We start from the raw sequence: 19,104 nt of genomic DNA on the forward strand, positions 1-19,104 counted from the left end.
CTAAGAAAAAATACTTAAATCCTAAATGTTGATCTCTCTCACTTTCTATATTTTAAATAAGTTAATGCATCTTAGTGGGAAGCACAAATGAAACGATTTCGAAATAGAAAAAAAAAACATCAACGGTCAACTCTCTCAATGATGGGGATGAACGATTATTCAAATATTAATTTCAATAATTTTTCAACAATAAAACAAAACAAGAAAAGCAAACCGATGATTCTCCTAAGTCTTCGCATTTCACATTTTGAAACGCTTCTTTTCTTTTTCATTTCTCCGAAGACAAAAACATAACCGTCATAACAACCATCCTGGATAAAAATCTCGCTGAAAATTCCGATACTCTCGCTCACACCGACGAACCACCAATGCCGGATCCCAATCTTAACGATGACACCGACGGAGAACAACCACCGCCTCCTCCGTCGGAGCATGAGGAAAATCAACAGAAGGAAGAGAAGAAAGAAGAAACAGTAGAAAACACAGAATCTGTAGATGCCGATGATGCTGATGTCGTGGAGTCTTCTCCTCCTAGCCTGGAGAAAGTTTCAGAAGAAATCGATCAATTTCTGGTTGGATTGTATGAGAAAGAAGCGGCTTCGGTTTCGTTTGACATTCCTGATTATGTAGGAAAGTTCTTGGATCTGTTGGAGGAGAATCTAGGGAAATGTGACACTGGCGAAGGTAAAGCGAAGTGGGAAGAGATTCTGGAAAAAGATACATGGTTATTGGAAGCTGTGAATCGGATTTCGAAGCTTAAGAAAATTCTGACTCGTCACGATGAAAACGAAACGGTAGAAGATAAGAATGAGAAAAGAGACTCAACAAGGAATCGAATTGGTGTAATTCAACAGAAAGCCATGTCTTTTTTGGAAGAAGACTTTCGAGTGTTGATGGAGGATTCTAGAATGCCAATGGAATTGAGTTCAGATGGACAGAACATTGATTCAAAAGGAAAACAGGGGGCATCAGAGGAAGTTGAATCTGATCATCAACTGGAGGAATCCGAGACGAATTTCCCGGGTTATACAGACGAGGCGATTGCTTGTATGAGCAAGATTGCCTGCGAGATGTTAACCGGGGGATACGAATCGGAGTGTTGTCAGGTGTACATTGTGGCGAGAAGGACTGCGTTTGAGGAGATTCAACAGAAATTGGGGCTGGAAAGAATCAGCATTGATGATATGGTTCAGAAGGTGCAATGGGAGATTCTAGCAAGAGATATGATTCCGGCGTGGACAAACACGATTCGTAAATGCACGACCGTGTATTTCCCCGGGGAGAGGAAACTAGCGGAGGCGGTATTCTCAAGTAACCAGTCGGTTGCAGCTGGTCTATTTGGTAGCCTCTCCCGCGGAGTTGTGATTCCACTTCTCAATTTCGCGGAAGGGGCTGCCATGACTAAGCGTGCAGGAGAGAAGCTATTCAAATTGCTTGACATGTACGAAACACTTAGAGATGTTATACCAAAGTTGGACGGGCTCTTTCCTGAAGAGTCCTCCGAAGAGTTGAAGACAGAGATAACCCTCGCCAAAACACGTCTTGGCGAGGCAGCTATCGCTATCTTCTGCGACTTAGAAAACTCAATCAAATCAGAAACCGTGAAAAATCCAGTCCCTGGTGGCGCGGTTCACCCTCTCACACGCTATATAATGAATTACCTCATCATAGCTGGTGATTACAAAGAAACCCTAGAACAGGTTTTCCGGGATCATTCAAAGATCGAATGTGTAGATTCAAGTAGTAGACTTGATGACAATGAAAACCACGTAGTTATAGAAGAAGCATCGTCGCCATTTTCAGCACAGGTAATGAGAGTCATGGATTTACTAGATGCAAGCCTAGACGGGAAAGCCAAACTGTACCGCGACATAGCATTAAGCAACTTCTTCATGATGAACAATGGTAGATACATTTTACAAAAGATCAAAAGTTCATCTGAAATGAGCCAAGTGGTGGGTAACACATGGTGTAGAAAGAAATCCTCTGATTTAAGAAACTATCACAAGACATACCAGAGAGAAACATGGAACAAATTGTTGAATTGTCTGAGTCAAGAAGGGTTGAATGTGAATGGGAAGGTGCAAAAGGCAGTACTGAAAGAGAGGTTTAAAAGCTTCAGTACATTGTTTGATGAGATTCATAGGACACAAAGCTTATGGGTTGTGAAGGATGAGCAGCTTCAATCGGAGCTTCGGGTTTCGATATCCGCGGTGGTGATTCCGGCATACAGGGCATTCTTTGGGAGGTTTTCACAGAATTTAGATTCTGGGAGACAGGCAGAGAAGTATATAAAGTACCAACCTGAGGATATAGAGACTTACATTGATGATTTGTTTGATGGAAAACCTCCTCAATCTAATGCTAGAAGGAAAACATAAACTTAACTGTTAGTTCCTTCTGGTTCGACTTACCATTGATTGTATATGATCCATATATCACTAGTACATATCATATAATCACAGTTTTTGTTTTTGTTTTATATATATTTACAGTGAAACAAAAAAAGGGAGGAATAGCCATGCAATATGATGAATGTACACATGTGCATGTGCATGTTGAAATGAAGCTTCACGATTTTGTTATTGTTAGAAGAAGTTCCTCTCATGAAAATCGTTTCCTGTTATTGAGCAAGTGTTTGGTTTTGTTTGGAAACAGGATATACCTTCCACTTTTGTGTTTCTGTCAAGGGCCTTTTCTTCATTTGAGCTTGTGTAACTTTTCCTCCATTTCATCAATGTAATGTTTTTTTTCCTTGTTAGTATTGTTTTTGTTTCATATATCCTTTTCATTTTTAGAAACTATGAGATTTAAAATTAAAATTTTCGGTTCAGCCTATCAGTTTGCTAGTTAAATTTCTAGTGTAGTGTGTATTCTGAATTAGAATAATTAAGTAACTTCATTCAATTTATAAATATACCGTATTTACTTTGATTTAAAAATAAATGCACCATCCTCTTACATCTACAAACTACAAAAATGGTGTTTATTACACTTTATTATAGATATCTTTCTTATCTAAAATGTTACTAAAATATGGAACGAATAATAATTGAGATTTATTATTAAAAAATATATATATAAAATTTAACTACTTAGGAGTTTTAGGTTGAAATAATATGGGTGAGTAGTGTGAGGAATTATCATATTGATTAGGGTTTTAGGTTGAATCCACACACATATTACCTTAAGGTTTTGGATGAGTACGTGGTGTGTCTCTCACAAGATGTGTTGTTCATAAGGAAAGACCCGAAGTGTAAAATGTTCCCTCGAGTTGACCCTTCAAAATAACCATAACATTTAGCATCAAAAGCCTGATTCAGATCCACAAACACCTAATGTTCAACATGAATTTTGTCTCAAATGAAAGAATCCATGCAAACCTACTCATTATTGATGCGAAGAACACGAAAACTGGAGCAAATAAATGAAAATGTTGTTTGGCTACCAAGATATTCTTGAAGTGATCAAGAATGAGGTGATCCTCTTGTCGAAGGTGTAACGGATGCACAACGAGCAATGCATAAGGAAGAGAATAAGAAAGATTTCAAGACGCTAGTTTTGATCCATCAATGTGTGGATGGTGACAACTTTGAGAAAGTTGGTGATTGCGAATCATCGAAGCAATCGTGGGAAATCTTAGAGAAGACATACGCAGGGGCTGACAAGGCGAAGGTGGTGCGGTTACAAACTCACAAACGTCAAATCAAATTGATTCGAATGGAGGAAAAAGAGGCCATCAATGATTTTACAACGAGAATTACTCAATTGGTGAATCAAGTAAAAGCATGTAGAGAAACAGTCACAAAGTATATATATTGTCGCGAAAATCTTGTGTTCTTTAACGCCGAAATTCGACAATGTGGTCATAGTGATTGAGGAGTCGAAGGATCTTGTAAAGATGAGTAAATAGGACCCTCATGAGCAAAGGATGGAAGAGAGGAATTGTGACAAGGCAAAGACGGAGATCGCTTTGAAAGCCCGTTTCAATGAGAAAGAGAAGAAGTCGAAATGAAAATGACCCATGAATAGTAAAAGGATTTTTCAGAATTTTGATGGAAGAAAGTCCCAAAATTCCAAGAATTTGACTTATCAAAAGGGTGATAGCATCTGTAGTAAAAGAATGGTGCTCAATGCAACTTTAGAGGTGATAGGAAAAGGATTGACAAAAGTAAGATTCAGTGTTTTATTTGTCAAAGGTTCGGTCATTTTGTAAGAGAGTGCAATGCGAACAAGAAGGAACCTCAAGTGGATGAAGTCAAGATTGCAAGACAAGAGTTTGATGAGCAGAAAACACTCTTGGTCATGATCACAGAGGGGAAATACAACATTAGCAAGTTGTTATTGCTTAAAACGTGGGATGTTACATGCAAGTATACATATATGTTTTAAAGTAGCAAGTGATAAAAGGTAAGGATATTGAACCCACGTGTGTGGAAAGTAACTTAGGTTGATTTTTACAAGAAATTTTCTTTTAGTAAATTAGCATGAGCAAGATAAAATTAATATGCGAATGTCACAAGTTCTGTTGAATAATAAACAAATAAATAACAATGTTAAAAAGGTGGTTTGAATTCAATAATAGAGAGTATGTTGGGCAATGATCCATTGATATAACATAGTCATTTATGTGTGTGAGTGCTTCTTCCGTTTAGATATGTTTTGCATGATGTCAAAACTAGGAAATAATGTTTATGTACATTGGACGGTATCATCCGAGTCTAACTGTGCATTTTAGCGTTCTTGCATTAGGAAGCATGTCAGCATCATTGGAAATGGTCTGGAAAATATCTATGCATCAAAATAGTGTGTCGAACATGAGAAACTTAGTTTTAGTGAAAAATCTTCATTATAGATCGACACATACGACTACAGGTCGACCTATAGATGAATTTTTTAAACTTCAGGTCGACACATAGATGATACAGGTCGACACATATGATGCAGTATTAAAGCCTGCAGCTTCTGTCTTATGTGCCGAGTCTTCAAGTCGACCTATAGGTAGCACATAACCTTAGAGGTCGACACATGCTTCCAACAGGTCGACACATGACCTGAATAGGTCGACACATGAATCGTAAAGATCGACCTATTGACTATTTTTTTTGTTGAAAAAATGCATTTCTTTCCTTTCCTTTTGCATTCATTTTGCCTCTTATGAGTCTCACACAAATAAATACTTGATACATGTATCATTCTCTAGTAAGGTTTCTAGAGTGAGTAAAACCTACATGAATCCAGGATTTCAAAGCATCTCATAATATTCAATTCAATCTATCCATACACACAATCAAACTACACATAGTCATTTTTTGATTGGGTGTCATCTAGATTAGGATTGATAACGTCCAATTAGGTTTGTTGTATCGAGAATATTGGATTACGATCTTTGAGGGATTCAAATAAGAAAATTGGTTTAGGGTTTTCCTTCAAGATATTTAGGGTTTGAAGGTTTTTGACAAGATTATGCGATTCAGATCCGATCGAGTGAAATCCTTGAGACTAGGTGTGTCGACAAGGGAGTAGCGTGAAACGGTGGACCGTGTTGACAAATATTGGGTTCAACAAGTGTGCACTTGGGATTAATCCATCCAGGTGAAAGCCTTGAGACAAGGAGGTCGTGCAAGTAAGTAGCAACAATAGATGAATTGAAGTGGCATTGTTGGTGACTTGATCAATCTTTGATCAAGTTTTTTGGAGGTGCTAGAGTCAAGAACAAACTTAGGGTTTGTGGGATTTGATCTCTCACATCTTGTATTCATACATTTGTAAAGTAAGATTTATTATATTAATATCTCAATTTAAATTCGAATTAAGGGAAGACGTACCCATAGCGAGGTCGATTGGGGAACTGCCTAAACAAATCCTTGCGTACTCTCTTTTTCTCTCTATCTCTTTTATTTTTCGACTCGTAAATTATCGATTGCTTTGATCACCGGATCAACATAGTTTGGATCATAATTTTGATTACATTTTCAATCTCGTGTTTGTTGTATTGATCATTAACCATTTGGTTATGATTGGATTTCTTAGAACAACAAACAACATATAAAATTCCAAACTTTGTTTTTCACACACCAAGTGTTCGACAAATTCTTTGACTTAGCTTTTTGTGTATGGATATCATTGAAGATAAACTTTTACTATTGTAGAGTATTCAATTAGGTCTGCTCAATAATTATTGATTGACTTGTAGATTATTATCATTCTATTGGTACTATTACGCATATCCAAGCTTTTCAATAGTAGGTCCGGTTAGACAATTTTGAATCCGGGAAATACTTGAAACGTGCTTCCGCGCCAAAAAATTTCTAAATCAAAGTTTCAAATAATTTTTTTAATTTGGGATCTATTCACCCCTATAGATCTAGGCCTATCGTCTAACAAGTAGTATCACAAGCCCCAGTTGTTTCCTGTCTTAAGATCTTCTTATTAGATAATGGCTACCGAACCTAAAGGGACGTATAGTAGAGCACCTATTTTCACTAGTGAAAATTATGGTTATTGGAAAGCTTGTATGCATATCCATATCAACTCTGTTGATAAGTATGTATGGGACGTCATCACAAATGTTCCTAATCAAATTACAATGACCAATGGTGAAGGCGTCGTTGTACCAAAATCGAAAAATCAATGGAATGATAATGTTGTGGTCTCATGATTGGAAAGCACAAAATATTCTCATATTTGCATTAGGTGTTGATGAGTATTATCGTGTCTCTCATTGTGAAACCACCAAGGCTATGTGGGATGCATTAGAAGTTGTCCATGAGGGAACTAATGAAGTCAAACAAGCTAGGATCAACACATTGAACCAAGACTTTGAACTCTTTCGTATGAAGCATGGTGAAACATTGCCGACATCAAAAGAGATTCACACATCTTATTAATAGATTGAATTCTCTAAGTAATCCTATCTCCAATGTTATTCCTACTAACAAGGTTTTAAGATGTCTTAATAGGTAATGGCAACCCAAGGTCACCACTATCGAAGAGGCGAATGATCGTAAAGCAATTGATCTTACTACTTTATTTGGTAAATTGGAAGAACATGTGCAAGAACTCACTTGCTTGGAAAAACATGAAAAATAATATGAAAGGAAGATGAAGAAAGAGAAAGGTAAAGACAAGGTGGAAGAGAATAAGTTCATTGCTCTAAAGACTTATAGTTTAAAGTTCTCAAATAGTGAGCTTAGTGATTGTGAAACTAAGGATTACGAAGACTCTGATGAAGAAGACATGAGGTTGTTCATCAAAAAGTACAATAGATATATGTGGGAACAAGCAAAGAATCACTCTGAGAAGAAGGATCATGGAAAATCCATAAGGTTGTCAAACTCCTCAAAGGATGATGAGAATAAGAAAATTAAGGGTAGAAGTACATGCTACCATTGTGGCAAAGAAGGTCACATTAGGCCGAAATGTCCTCAAATCTTGAAAGAAAATGAAAAAGGTCATCACAAAAGATCAAATAATCCTAGAAGGGCTTATGTTTCTTGGGAAAGTGAAAGTGGTTCTTCGAGTGGAGAAAGTTCTAGCTCAAGCGATGAATTGAAAAAGATGTGTTACATGACCAACAAAGAAAAGAAAAGGAATGTAAGTCACTTTAAGCCTAAATCTACTCATGACTTATCTTATTCTAAACTGCAAGAATCTTTTGAAAATCTACAAAGACAAGCCATATAAGATTTGAAAAAGCTTGCTTCAAATAAAAGAACTTTCTCTCATTTGCAAGCTAAAATGTTAAAAAATGAAAAGAATATGGAAGCTCTAGGGAAATCTATGATAGGAATTTTAAAAGATAACTGTGATGATAATAGAACCTCCTGGTTTGGGTGTGAGACTTGTCATATTAGGCAAAAAGAGTCAAATGATCTTAAATCCAAGTTGAACAAGGCTTTGCAACCTAAAGTGACTTTTTCCATTGACACTTCAAAATATGATATGTATTCTCATAATCCTTATAGAAGGTATATTTATGTTGAAAAGGTTCAAATAACAAAATATCATCTTCTCATAATGTTTATTTCCATTATTGTTGCATGAAGAGTCATACCGTTGTAAAATGTAACTTTAGGAGACTCTTGGTCCCCAAAGGCTCTCATAAATGGTTTCCTAAGTGAAACCTCGGTTTCACTAATCATCAACGACCCAATGAAGATTGGGTACCTAACACTAGTCGTTAATCTTGCAGGATAAATGTCTTGACACTATGAAGAGAGCATGAGATCTTTTTCATGGAAGCTCAAGACATAATATTTGTAACACTTCTCTGAAGGTGTGAAAAACATAAGAAAGGGGGGGGGGGGTGAATTGGGTTTTACAAGCAAAAGCTTTTTCCAAAACAAAAACACCAATAACAAGTTAAACAATAAAGAGATAAAAACACAGATTTTTATCCTAGTTCGCTTGAAACTCAAAGCTAATCCAGTCTACCCGCCTAGGTGATTTTCCTTATACACAAGGAATTAATCCACTATATTCAACAGATTACAATAAACACAAAGAATACCCTTCTTTATCTTCTCAAGGATCCAACTAAACCTTAGTCTCCTTAAGGATTCACAAAGAATAACCTTCTTTGTCTTCTCAAGGATAACCTCCTGAAGGAATCAAACAAATAGTTTGAATACAAGTTTATGTGTTACAAGATGCTTCTTTGAAAGCAGATTTACACAAAATAATAAACAATACTTAAAGAACACTGAATACAAAAATGATAGATTTTCACAAAGAAAATTAGCTTGTCAAATAACTTGTGTAGTTCAGCAGCAAGAGAACAAGTGAGCGAGAGTTCTTCAAATATCTAATGCATGCTTATATAGTGTAAGCATGTGACCGTTGGAGGGAAAAATGGGGAAAGCTCCTTGAGCGATTGTCCACTGTTGGATGAGAAAGGAATGATATCACGTACGTCCTTTCGTCCACATATTCAGTGACAGGTGTGATGAATAGTATAGTCCTTGCCCACGAAATCAGGTGGTGGAAAAGTTGTTCGATTTGTACTATGTACTATTTGATCACATTCCCATTTTGATCTTATCTTCAGATTCATTGGCTTATGATAAAAGATGATTGAAGCATGAAGTGAAGAAATAGAGAGTTGGATTCAGAAACTTGGGTCAGAACTGTAGCGGTAAATTCATAACATCAAGCTATGGATAAGCTAGACATCAAATAACAAGAGTCGCCACCGCGCTTTTATTGTTTCCAAGGGAAAAGGGAAAAAGTACGAACAAAACCCAAAAGTAAGAAGTTTTCAAATCAAAACTAATAAAATGTCAGAGATTACAGGTAAGGGGGTTGGTTACACAGAGGGAATGTGTTAGCATCCAAAGTGTCCTAGGTATTCATAGGGAGCCCTTTTTGTGTGCATATGTATTTGGTACAAAAATGATGTTTACAAATAAATAGAATGGGGGGGGGGGGGTGATAAAAGAATTCAATTAATTATATTTTTGTGTTTGACAAGACCTTCGGACTTGTGCCTACGTACCAACATAAAAATGAGGGATCAAAACCTCGTAGTTCGTGATACAAATTTCATAGTGGATGCATTGCTTTTATAAAAACTTAAGTTTGAAAGGCACAAAGGCCTGAAAATAGTTTGAATGAGTTAGTTATTTTTGGCTTTTTGAAAGTTTAAGTTAAGTATAGTTAAGTTTATTTAGAAGTTTGATTTAAGAAAGGAAGTTTGAAAATGCAATGGCATAAGGCCAAAGTTTCTATCTTTTAGCAAAGTGGTCAAAGTTTAGAACCAAAATAAGTTCAAACAAAGAAAATTTTAAAAGGAGGGACAAATTTTGAAATTAAAGAAATGAGGTGAAGATGAAGAGACTAATCCTATGCACAAAATTAAAAGTTAAGAGTTGAAAAGATCTGACCGGTGGGTAGCAATCCAATAGGCAATAATGCCATATAGAAACCCCAAATTCGTTTGGACATTTAGAATTTAGCAACACATAAATGCAAAATTATATCAATCTTGAAGAGCAAAGGCATCAAATAAAGATAGCCACATCCAAGCTTTATCCACTCCATGATCTTCTTCAAATTAGCCCATGTAACAACTGAATTCCACATATCACATGTTCAAAATAACAACTTCACAATAATCTAGTTGCAGATGAACTCAGAGGGATCTTGAATGATGTATCAGATGAAGTTTCAAATTGCAAGCACTTGGTTACACAAAAGTTGGCATTGGCCAAGTCCTTTAGCATAGGAATGTTGTCTAAATTCTAAGTCCATTTGTCCAAGATCAAGCCAACAGTCCACACAAAAAGTTTTTAGGGTTTTTGTTGTTATTATGTACATTAATGGTCAAAGACCACACAAACAAGCAAAGTATACACAAACAAGATATATCACACAATATGGTCCAAATGGACAAAGTGAAAATTGCATTAACATAAACAATTAGAATGGTATGAATAATGGCAAATGAATAAAGGCTAAAATTAAATGACAATAAAGTAAATGACTTGAAATTAAAAGTTAGTTGTTAGTGAGTTAGAAGTTAGTATTATTTTGCTTTTGCTTTCATGTTTAAGTCATTCTTTGGAGAACACTCAACCCACTTATCACAAGCATGGATCCTTGAGCCAAGATATCTTCCAAAGGAAGGAAAAAAGGCCAAGTTTCCACACAATACCATGAAAGAGGGGAGACTTACAATCTCACTAACTAGAATGCTATGCCTTTTGTGTCACAAATTTAGCGCTATGTTAAGCAATCGTAATTGAACTTATGTAGAAGTGACAACTATTTGAGGTCGGGCAATAGAATTTTGGTGTTAATGCATGTTAGAGACATAGTATAATGGACTATGCTCATGAAACATACCACACACAAAAATAATATGCAAAAGAGGTGGCCTAATCTCATCCATACTCATGTTGATTTTTCAATCCACTAGCCTTAGGACTTTGAGATATCATAGACCAAATGATATGAATGCATAAAGAATGGGATTGAGATGATGAGGGAGGGGAATGGATCAAAAGTCAAAGTGGTTAAAGGAGGACTTTTACCAAATTAATATCATCCATTCATTTTGGGAGATGGAATGTACATTCCATCAATCCCCTAAATCCAATGATATTAACATGACAAAGTCAAATCAACCTTGACCAAGATCCAACAACCAGAGTCAAACTCAAACAATTCATCACAAATGGTTAACACAATTAATTGACATTTATTTGAATTAAAAAGACTAAAATAATACATTTAAATTAAATATGGTTTGTCAAATTTCTAAACCCTCATCAAAACACCAAAGAAATGGTCATGAGATTTATCATAGGCCAAACAATGTCAAAGGACCTTGGAGACAAAATTTCAGAATTTTTAAAGACTTAAAAGTATTTTTAACAATTAAAAATAATCACAAAATCAATTAAATCATGAAAAATATTAATAGTGATCCAAAAAATATTTTTAATTCAAAATATGAAAGAGGAAATTATTTGAATTTTTTGGTGAAACTCTCATATTTTTTGGGTCAATATTAAAATTAATATGAATTAATGAAAATAAAAGGATTAAAATGAAAATTAGAAAATAGCAAAAAACGTGGACCACTTTATCTCCCTCATTAATTGAGGTGGCATATCAAGTGGTCCTCAACACGCTTTCCACCGTGGACTTAAGTCAATGCGCCACAGGGATGGTAATCAGAACCAACGCGTGAGATTAAAACATCTGAAAAGGATCCTATGGTTGGAGACGTGCCAACAGACGGTCGGAGCTGTAACTCCGGTCTTCTTCTCCGGTGGACCTCACCGGACTGGTCCACCTTCAACCATCTCTAAAATAAAAAAGGACATGATCTGAAAGAAAAAATGGCGTAGAGCACAAATCTGACCTCAATTTCAACTAACTCCAAATATATAAAAAGGTATGAGGAGTTAAATTTTGAGGTGTGTCAACTGAGTTGCTTCGATTTGACCTCTAAGCAACTCAATCTTCTTGCCTACATTGGTAGAACTTCAGACAACCAAAGATCCAAGAGAATTGAGTAGAATTGAGTGAGAATCAAAGAGATGAAGTTTTCTAAAAATTACCTTCAATGCTATGCAGTTCTTGATGTTGCTTGCTCCAAACACAATCTGATCACACTTGAGAAGCTAGTAGGAAGTGATTAGAGAGGTTGCAAGGCTTTGGATCCTGGAGTTCTTGAATTTCAAACAGTTGAGATTCAAACTCAAATTTCAAATTGAAATTTCTCAGGTTTTTCTTTAGAATGAGAGGGTTTAAATGGTGGGAAAAACTGGCGCACAAAGTTTTGTTCAAATGAGCTTAGAGGCCTTCTATTTATAGCCAAAGGGAATGATATTTCCACACTTCAAAAGTCTGTCCAAAATTGGCAATGTGGATGGCACGAGTGCATGGGCATGTACATGCCCATGATACAATGCAATAAGGTCCAAAATGATTCCAATTGAGGTCTGAATCAAGCTTGGATGGCAAGGCATTGTGAACTGATGTTTGTGCAATTGATTCTTTCCAATGATGCAACCCTGTTAAAGCCATGCTCAGACCTAGCAAACCTCACCCAAAATGCATGAACTTGGTTTTTTGGAAAGCTTAGATCAAGGGGAACAAGTTTGATGTTCAACACTTTTTCATTTGGAGCTTGGAACACGGAGAATTTTGAGGTGGAAGTTTGGAAATTTTAACATGTTGAAATTTTTTCTATCTGTCAAGCCATATATCTCAATATTCCACCTTACTTAACATTTTATGTGAGCTTCAAATGAGAAACGTGTCTTCATCAAAGTTGTATATATTTCAAATACCTTCAAAATGATCACCAATTTCATGTAATTTGGGTTTACAATGATAGATTTATGCATTTTTGAAGTTTGGAAAAATCACTTGTTCAATGGTATAGGTAAAAAATAACCTATAATGTAACCTCATATCACATGCTCATAAAATTTGATTTTGTTTCCACTCCAAACATAAAAGTTGAAGTAGACATCTTGAATTTCATTGTGCAACTTGGAAATCTTTCATCTCATAAAAAATGAGCAAGTTATGGCCTTGGGAAGTTGACTTTCAAATTAGGGTTTAGAGAAAATGACCTATAATGTTTCAACATAGAAAATGATTTTCCAAGCAAAACTATCTCTAGGTCTCAACATGAAAGTTGTTTGGAATGTCATTTAGAGTAACGTTTCTCTTGGAATCATTTTCATGCGGTGAAAATTTGTAGGAGATAGGGTCTAGGGAGACCCAGTTTTGATAAGATGAATTCCTCTGGCCAACCACCATCAACCAGCTTGCTAACCTTCAATTCTTTTGACTTTCTTGGCTCATGGTAGATCATATATGCATAAGATGATGAATTTTGAAGTGTCTCTTGAGAAATTTGTGTTGGTGTAAGCCCTAGAGGCCAATACTTTTGGTACTTGTATCGAATTATTTATTAATAATAAAAGGCTTTTTCTTTATTACGTTTGTTTAGTAAAGTCCCTGGAATAGATAGTCCGTTTAATGTATTAAGTGTGACTTAATCATGAGAACACATTAAACATAAGGACACTATTCTTAAAGTATCCGTAGTCGAGCTTTAGTGTGAAGTGGGATAACATTAAAGCATTAAGACTATTATGTTTGTAGACTGATGATCACATCTCATGGATCATGGATAAAGAGTTATCAAGTCTTAAACATAGGTATGAATATTAAGAGTAATATTTATACCGGATTGACCCGCTATGAGAATACTATATAGAAAGTTATGCAAAGTGTCATAAGTTATTCTCATGGTGATAATGGTGTATACCACTCTTCGACCTGAAACCACTATGGACCCTAGATGTAGAGTCGAGTGCTTTATTGCTGATCAAACGTTGTTCGTAACTGGATAACCATAAAGACAGTTAATGGGTACTCCACGAAGCATGCTGAGGGACATGAGTGACCTAGATGGAATTTGCCCATCCTGCATAAAAGGATAAATGTCTATGGGCCCAATATTGAACTGGACAAGGATGACACAGTCTATGCCTTGTGTTCAATATGGACATAAGGGCAAAAGGGTAATTATACACATAAGTATTATCACAGAAGGAATTGTCAGATCACTTGACATTTTCGTGTCTTGGGTAGCAGTGATGTGTTGCTAGATACCGCTCACTGTTTATTATGTTAAATACATGATTTAATATAATTGCCAATGCCGCGAGAACCTACAGGGTCACACACAAAGGACAGATTGATGAGAGATAGAGTAACTAAGGAATACCGTAAGGTACGATACCCTTAAGTGAATTGTAGAACATCGTAAGGTACGGTGTACTTGAGTAGAATACGAAATATGGTAAGGTACCACGGGCTTAAGTGATTTTGGGCATATTATAAGATATGGGCCAAAATACACTTAAGTGGGCCTTTTAGCTTGAAGCCCACACAAGTGGTTCTATAAATAGAACCCTTGTGCAGAAGCATTGATCGCGGTTGCATTATTTTCGTTTTCTCACACACTCTCTCTCTCTCTCACTCAAAGCCTTCATTCGTACCAGCTAACACTGAGATTGAAGGAACCCGTTCGTGTGGACTGAGTAGAGACGTTGTCATCGTTCAACGTTCGTGATCGTTTCCGTGGATCTGCATCAAAGGTTTTGATCGTCACAAGAGATCTGCACCAAAGGTTTAAATCGTCACAAGAGGTAAATATTCTATCACTGATCATGACCATTCGTAAGGATCTCTAAAGGAGAAAATTTTAATTTTCGCTGCGTTTTGGACCGCAATTCTCCTTCAGTGGTATCAGAGCCACTTACGAAACCATGAATCGGATAGCTGTTTAATTTCTGTATTAACATGATTAAAAGACAGAATGAATCAATTAATTAAACGAGTAATTAAATTTGGAATCATGAGTGTACGAGTTGGATGATTGATGTTGACTATGCTTCGGAATCCGACATTAGTATGGTGAAGCAGCGATACATCGATCGTCCATAGGTTACGCAATTGAGACCGATCAACTTATATATGATATAAGTAATCCTAATGCAAAGTACGGTATATGTGATATACTGTTTCTGTTTCGTTCATTCGAACACTAAATGATTGTTTTCCTTTGAGCGATCAATGGTCATTTGCTTCGGAATCCGACATTAGTATGGTGAAGCAATGACCTGTTGATCATTCATATTGAATCAACAATCGAGGTGTGTTTGACGGTCTGAAATTGGCGCATTAGGGTTGGTGACGGTGCAAGGGTTGTGCCGTCAAAGAGTTGTGAATTTAGGGCTTTTGGAATAGGTCTGTAGACTGTTTCAAAGTTCTGTTATTTTGGATGCGTAACGGTCGTAACAAGACGCGTGACGTTCGTAACAAGCCTGTGACGTTCGTCACGTGCTTTGTGACGGTCGTCACACTCACAGATCCAAAATTCTAGGCATTTCTGTTTTGGCCCCGTGACGGTCGTAACATATGCTTGTGACGGTCGTAACAAGCTTGTGACCTGTGACGGTCGTAACATGCTTGTGACGGTCGTCACACTCACAGGATCAGAATTCTTGGGGTTTCTGTTTTGTGACTACGCAAGGGTTATGTTGATGCAAAACAATGTCCATTTCAAATGAATTGTTCATTAAAATTTTGGACAGGGGCGCTGCCCCTCCAACCCCGTAAGGGGCGCTGCCCCCTTGACCCCGTCCGCTGATCGGTCAGCGGAACCACCGTCCGCTGACCGGGCAGCGGAACCCCCGGCTAACTCTGCGTAGTATGATCGGTCGCTAAAATTTAATTTTGTTTTAATTGATTAAAGGAATTAAAAATTAATAATAATAATATGTTTGTTATTATTGCCTTGTGGTGATCAGTTATGGCCTTAGTTATCCTTTATTTTGTTTTGGGTTTTAAAATACGACCTGCGTGTCGTGCCTCTCCTTGTAATCTCTTAATGTAACTTCTTTTCTCATCTTAATCCCTCGTATGTAAAACGAGTTTCTTCTATAATATAATGTTATGAAGAAAGAGAAGAATTCAATATCAAAGGAGGACAACCTTGAAGATCTTGCTTGGAGAAGCTTAGAGAAAAATTCAATATCAATGGAGGACAACCTTGAAGATCTTGCTTGGAGAAGCTTAGATCGTTATTAGGTTAATTTAGGTTCTCTCATTGGCTTGGGAGAACAATTGCGCTAGGGGCCATAACTGTTTCATTATGTATGTTGATGCATGTGTATGTATGTTGATGCATGTGAATATATGTTGATGCATGTGAGAGACGATTTATATGATAAATAAGCCGGTGAGATCATGACAACTACAATTCCCTCAAATTAAATATTAAGTTTATGCTTTCCAAGTTTTAGCACTCATCAAGACTAGTATCGGATAATGTAGGTTTCGCCTACGCGAGGTGCATGTTCTATATTAGTAAGGTGCGATGGGATAATTGTAATATCCAATTGCTAAAACAATGGGTCAAACTTAAATAAATAAATATATAATAAGATTATATATGTTTAGAAGCAAGAGTTGAGAATGATCCATATGATGGATTGGAATAAGGAGTTATTCACCCAACTGAAATTTTCGAGAGTTGTATGAGATACAACTGGAAGGAGTTCCTACCTAAATAACCTAGTTTTGTGTAATCTGCCTACGCGGACTTAGAACGAAGTGAAATATGGATCTCGACCCACTAGAAAATCTTCCAACGGGATTTTCCGAATCAAATGATGAGGGTCATTTGTTTTGAGTAAAATAGTGGGAGCATATTTAATTAAAGGCCTAATTAAATATGTTATTGATACTTATATTATCATTAATTCTTATGTAGATTACCATGACAACAAACACCTCTAACAACATCTTGCGATCAATCCTTGACAAGGAAAAATTGTCTGGGACAAATTTCCTGGATTGGCACCGAAACCGGAGGATTGTCCTCAAACATGATAAAAAGCTGTATGTCTTGGAGACACCTGTTCCTGAAGAGGAACCTCCTAGTTCTGTACCTAAGGCAGAAAGAGATGCTTATAAGAAGCATGTCGATGATGCCAATGAAACTGCTTGTCTCATGCTAGCTACCATGAACTCAGAATTGCAAAAGCAACATGAGAACATGGCAGCGTTCGATATGATCGAACACTTGAAGATGCTCTATCAAGAGCAAGCAATGCATGAGAGGTTTGAAGTTTCAAAAGCCCTTTTTCAAAGCAAGTTAGCTGAGGGAGCCCCTGTAAGTCCCCATGTGCTCAAGATGATTGGGTATGTGGAAACCCTCGGAAAGGAACTTGCGACTGATTTGATCTTGCAATCGTTGCCAGATAGATTCAGTCAATTTGTCCTAAATTTCAATATGAATGATATGGATAAATCTCTTCCTGAACTGCTAGGCATGTTAAGAACAACTGAGCAGAATCTGAAGACAAAAGGGAAGTCCATTCTGATGATCAGGAATGGAAAGAGACAGAACAAAAGGCCCACCAAGCAGGGTGATAAAGGGAAAGGCAAGGAAGTCGCCAAACCCAGACCCACTGTTGCTGCTTTGAAGCCTAGTGGAGGCATAGCAAAGGCAGGCACCTGCTTCCATTGCGGTAAGACCGGACACTGGAAGAGAAACTGCCCAAAGTACCTGGAAGATATGAAGAATGGAGTAGAGACTTCAACTTTAGGTATTTTTGTTATTGAAATTAATTTATCTACTTCTGCATCATGGGTATTAGATATTGGATGCGGTTCTCACATTTGTACAAATGTGCAGGGGCTAAAAAGAAGTAGAGATTTGGCAAAAGGTGAAGTTGACCTACGAGTTGGAAATGGAGCAAAGGTTGCTGCTTTAGCCGTAGGAACTTATGTATTAACTTTACCTAGTGGTTTAATAATTCAGTTAGAGAACTGTTATTATGTACCTGCAATTAGCAGGAATATTATTCCCATTTCTTGTTTGGACAAGTTTGGTTTTTCATTTATAATAAAGAACAATTGTTGCTCAATTTATTTGAATGATATATTCTATGCTACTGCACAAATGAGCAATGGACTGTATGTCCTTGATCTCGAAATGCCTATATATAACATTAATACTAAAAGGATGAAACCTAACGAGTTAAATCCAACTTACCTTTGGCATTGTCGATTAGGCCACATAAATGAGAAACGCATTTCCAAACTCCATAAAGATGGACTCTTGGACTCTTTTGATTATGAATCATATGAGACATGAAGATCTTGTTTAATTGGAAAGATGACAAAGTCTCCATTCACAGGAAAAGGTGAAAGAGCTAATGATCTTTTGGCCCTCATACATACTGATGTATGTGGACCACTGAACATACCAGCCAGAGGAGGTTTTCAGTACTTCATCACATTCACTGATGATTTCAGTAGATATGGTTATGTGTATTTAATGAAACACAAATCAGAGTCCTTTGAAAAGTTCAAGGAATTCAAGAATGAAGTACAAAACCAACTAGGTAAGAATATTAAAACTCTTCGATCAGATCGAGGTGGTGAGTATTTAAGCCTAGAGTTTGATGACCATTTGAAAGAGTGTGGGATCCTATCCCAACTTACTCCTCCTAGAACACCCCAATGGAATGGTGTATCTGAGAGAAGAAATCGAACCCTGTTAGACATGGTCCAATCCATGATGAGTCACGCCGATCTTCCAAACTCCTTTTGGGGACATGCACTATTGACAGCAACTTACACACTTAACCGTGTTCCATCCAAAAAGGTTGAGAAGACACCATATGAGATATGGAGTGGTAAGAAACCACATATGTCTTACATAAAGATTTGGGGTTGCGAGGTTTATGTGAAACGACAAATTTCAACTAAGCTTGAGCCCAAATCTGACAAATGCTTATTTGTGGGGTATCCTAAAGAAACCAGAGGGTATTACTTCTACAATCCTTCTGAGGGCAAAGTGTTTGTCGCTCGAACTGGAGTTTTCCTAGAAAAGGATTTTATTTCCAAAGGAACCAGTGGGAGGAAAGTAGAGCTTGAAGAAATTCAAGAATCACAAAGCATAGATACACCTATGGAGGAATTAGAGCAGGAAACACAAGAAGTTGTGGAAGAGCAACCTGCTCAAGTAGAACAAGACCAACGTAGGTCAAGCAGGAT

The 19,104-nt window shown here is 36.8% G+C and overlaps 1 protein-coding gene across 1 annotated transcript; it reads left to right on the plus strand.

Annotated features, from left to right (window-relative positions):
* The first annotated feature begins 223 nt into the window (after nt 1-223).
* On the plus strand, nt 224-2,688 carry LOC127129385 (exocyst complex component EXO70B1). The gene has a single exon (XM_051058586.1). The coding sequence runs from the start codon at nt 369-371 to the stop codon at nt 2,379-2,381; it is 2,013 nt and encodes a 670-aa protein (XP_050914543.1). The 5' UTR covers nt 224-368; the 3' UTR covers nt 2,382-2,688.
* The last annotated feature ends 16,416 nt before the right edge of the window (nt 2,689-19,104 follow it).

This window comes from Lathyrus oleraceus, chromosome 3, assembly GCF_024323335.1.
Source record: "Lathyrus oleraceus cultivar Zhongwan6 chromosome 3, CAAS_Psat_ZW6_1.0, whole genome shotgun sequence".
NCBI lineage: Eukaryota > Viridiplantae > Streptophyta > Magnoliopsida > Fabales > Fabaceae > Lathyrus > Lathyrus oleraceus.